General features: G+C 70.4%; 1 protein-coding gene across 1 annotated transcript in view; it reads left to right on the forward strand.

The window, feature by feature from the left end:
- Window positions 1-2,751: 2,751 nt before the first annotated feature.
- CHLNCDRAFT_34770 (hypothetical protein) overlaps window positions 2,752-3,639 on the forward strand; it is a gene marked incomplete at both ends in the record, with an annotated part of 3,615 nt that continues 2,727 nt past the window's right edge. Inside the window, 3 exons of the mRNA XM_005849598.1 lie at window positions 2,752-2,883; window positions 3,074-3,225; window positions 3,473-3,594. Coding sequence (XP_005849660.1) covers window positions 2,752-2,883; window positions 3,074-3,225; window positions 3,473-3,594 — 406 coding nt within the window. The remainder of the gene's footprint in view (window positions 2,884-3,073; window positions 3,226-3,472; window positions 3,595-3,639) is intronic.

Here is a 3,639-nt window from a genome sequence, read left to right on the forward strand (position 1 = left end):
ACTGTGGCCGTGACCGTACAGCTGTCCCCGCACCTCGCCAAACATCGGGTTGGTGCGGTAGGCGCCTGCCTGCTGCGCCGGTGCGGTGGCCGATGCTCGGGCGCCCGCCCCCGCTGCTGCCCTGCCTGCCGGGATGCTGCCCTGTTGCTGCTGCTGCTGGTAGGCGCTGGGCAGCGGGATCGCCGCCCCGGGCCCGCCATTCTGCTGCTGCTGCTGCTGCTGCTGCATCGCAAACTTGGCGCGCGTCGCCTCCAGCGCCGCCCGCACCTCTGGCCGGTCCAGGTGCGGCGGCAGGCTGCCCGCCGGTTGCTGCACGTTGCCCAGCGGCGGCGGGGCGCTGCCGCTGCCGCTCCTGCTCATCGTGGTGTCAGCAGATCGCTTGGCGACCGCTCCCGCGCAGCGACTGTTTTCAAGTTGCTCTGCAGGAGGCCGCTGCTATGGTGGATTGAGTTTCAAACGCCTACACCTGTCGTGCGCCAGCCATCCCGGCAGCCGTGCTGCGGTGAGGTGAGGGGAGCTGGTCTGTGGCAACGAACCAACACTGCAGAAGCGTGCCGGTGATACGTTGCACACGTGTGGGCTGCAGGATGGAGTGTTGTTTAGGTCGATTGAGCCCGGGAATGCAGTCTGCGGAAGAGAAGAAACTTACACATTCACAAGGCGTGCCTGCTGCGCTCTCACCATCCCTTGTGGTGGCCAGGAGGAGCTGCCGTCGAACCACCGATCGTCGCAAGGCACCAGCAGGACGCTGCAAGAGCACCGCCAAGCAAAGCGGGTCGAGGCTCTTCTGTGCTGGTGGAGGCTCCGGCTGGTGAGGCCTTTCATTGGATGGCTTTTTACCCTGCCCGAATTGCTTATACCGCTTGCAGAGGCGCCGCATGGGGAGCCAGGCGGCTACACTCCTCCGAAGCCCGCCCAGCCTTGTGTTCCAGCCCTGATCAGAGGACAGCACTCCAGCTGGCACCCTCCGCACCATCTGCCGCACCGCTCCCTGCTGCAGGAGGGGGGGTGACTAGAGGATGGCCGCTCTGCGCTTAGCGGCGGCGGCACGCACGTCGCGCCCCTGCAACCCAGCACCCCTGCAGCACTGCCGTTGCACACATGCCCGTGTCGGCAGCAGCGTGCTGTGGCAGCACACACGGATCCAGCAGCGGCAGCTGCGGTGGCAGCAGCTGTCGACGCGCACCAGTGCGGCAGCAAGCAAGGTGGCAGCGGCAGGCGACGAGGGCGAAGGAGGGACGCCAGCTGCGGCCGCATCAGCCAGCAACCCTGCCAGCACCAGCTCATCCTTGCCGGCAAGCGCAGCGGACGGTCCCGGCAACGCTGACGCAGCCGCAGGCACGGCGCCCGCGCCGGATGCTGCCTCCACAGCCAGCAGCTCTGAGCAGCCAGCCGCGGAGCGGCAGCAGCCCGCCTGGCTGGCCCAGGAGTCGCCATGGCTGACGGCGCTGCGCGTGGGCAGCGACGCGGCCGCCACCGCTGCCGCCGGTCCAGCGGCGGCCGCCGCCACGGCCGGGGACGTCGCCGCGGGCGGGTCTGGGGCCAGCGCGCTGGGAGCGCTGGTGGTGTTTTTCCGCGTGCTGGGCGACACGCTGCGCGTGCTGCTGCGCCTGCTGCTGGTGGAGCCGCTGAGCTGGGTGCTGAACCGCAGCGGGCTGCTGGCCGTGCGTGCCGCCGACGTGGTGGCGCAGCTGGAGCGGGCCAACAAGGTGGCGCCGCTGGAGCCCGACCGCCTGGCGGGGGCGCTGCGCCTGCTCAACAAGCACCACCCGCAGTCCACGATAGAGGTGGGCTGGGGCCGGCTGGCTGGGTGGGCTGGGTGGGCGCGTGCTGGATGCCCAGGCTGGCTTGGCTGGCTGGGGTGCTCCAAACTTGGGGCGCTCTGGAGGGTTGCTCTTGAACCACGCCGCCCTTCAGGTATTACTGCCGCCCCGCCACCCTGTGCGCAGTTTGTGGAGCACAACTGCCTGTCGGGCAGCCACGGCACGGCGGCGGGCGACAGGTTTGCCGTCAACGCGGCCGTCGTGCGCGAGTACATCACGGCTCTGGTGCAGACGGGGCGGCTGTCGCAGTACGGGGACAGCCCGGACGCGGCTCCGGGCGAGGGGCAGAGCCACCGCTCGCTGCCGCAGCTGCTGGAGGAGCTGCAGGCGGCGGCGGCGGGCGCCGCGCTGCCGGGCACGCCGGGCGCCAGCGTGGCGAGGCCGCTGCACGTCGTCATGCAGGGGCAGGTGCGCCTGGCGCCGCGGCGCTGCCGGCTCCCCTGTGCCAGCATGGGTATTATTGGGGGAGCCTACCCGGGAACTAGGCCGGTACCGTGGCGCTGCCCCATCGCTGATCGCCTGCCTGGCCTCATGCTGCGTCCACGGAGCAACCCTCAACCCCCTCCGGAAAGGCGCCACCCCTGCAGGAGAAGGCGGGCGGCCTGCTGTCCTGGCTCAGCAGCTTCCTGTGGAGCTGCATCGGCGTGACGGCGGTCATGTACGTCATGACGGCGGGCGCGGCGGCCATGCGGCGGCTGCAGGGCGGCGGCGCCATGCAGGCGGGCATGCCGGGCAGCGGGCCCGGGGTGGCGGCGGCCAGCGGAGGCTCCTCCATGTTTGCCGCCAAGGAGTACAGCAAGGTGTGTGCGTGCGTGGTGTGTGTGTGTGTGTGTGGGTTGTTTTGGACCTATTGTTAGGGTGGGCCCCGCGCTTGGCGTGATGCCCCTCCGGACGGTTTGCATGCATGCCCGCCGTTTGCCCCCTGCCAATGCCGGCCTCGACCCACCCCGTTGTGCCCCTGCGCCCGCCCGCCCGCCCGGCGCAGGAGAACCTGCCGGAGAGGAGCGTGAAGAAGTTCAAGGATGTGAAGGGGTGTGATGAGGCCATCGCCGAGCTCAAGGTGGGGCACCGCTTGGGGCCCTGGGGGGGTGCTGTGCGTGTGCTGGTTGAGGTGGTGGCGGAGTGCACGGCCTGCACGGAGGCGCTGCCCCCACGGTTGCTTGGTTGGACAGCCTCCTCTCACGAAGCGCCCTCCAGCCTCTGACCCCACGCTCCGCTGTTTCTCAAGGACTGTCCCCCCCTTGCTGCAGGAGATTGCCGAGTACCTGAAGAGCCCCGACAAGTTCACCCGCCTGGGCGGCAAGCTGCCCAAGGGCGTGCTGCTGACGGGGCCGCCCGGCACCGGCAAGACGCTGCTGGCTCGGGCGGTGGCGGGGGAGGCAGGCGTGCCCTTCTTCTACAAGTGAGGCCCAGGGAGGGCGGGGGCCGGGCGGGGGGTGTGGAGTGGCGACAAGGGAGGCACAGGAGGAGGGCGGCGTGTGGGGCACCAGGGTTTTGCTCCCCGGACCACCTCACACTGCCTCCCACCACCCTCCTGCACCTGCCCGCCTGCCCGCTCACTCGCCTCCCGCCTCCCGCTGGCTCCTCCACACCCCTTCGCTCCCTGCCCTCCCCTGCCTCGCCTCGCCCCCGCCCTCCCCGCCCCGCAGGGCGGGCTCCGAATTTGACGAGATGTTTGTTGGGGTGGGGTCGCGCCGCGTGCGCGCCCTGTTTGCGGCGGCCAAGAAGAAAGCGCCCTGCATCATCTTCATCGATGAGATCGACGCCATGGGTGAGCGAGGCTGTACGGGGGGGGGGGGGGGGGGGGGGGGGGGGC

Source organism: Chlorella variabilis, assembly GCF_000147415.1.
Source record: "Chlorella variabilis unplaced genomic scaffold CHLNCscaffold_5, whole genome shotgun sequence".
Lineage (NCBI taxonomy): Eukaryota > Viridiplantae > Chlorophyta > Trebouxiophyceae > Chlorellales > Chlorellaceae > Chlorella > Chlorella variabilis.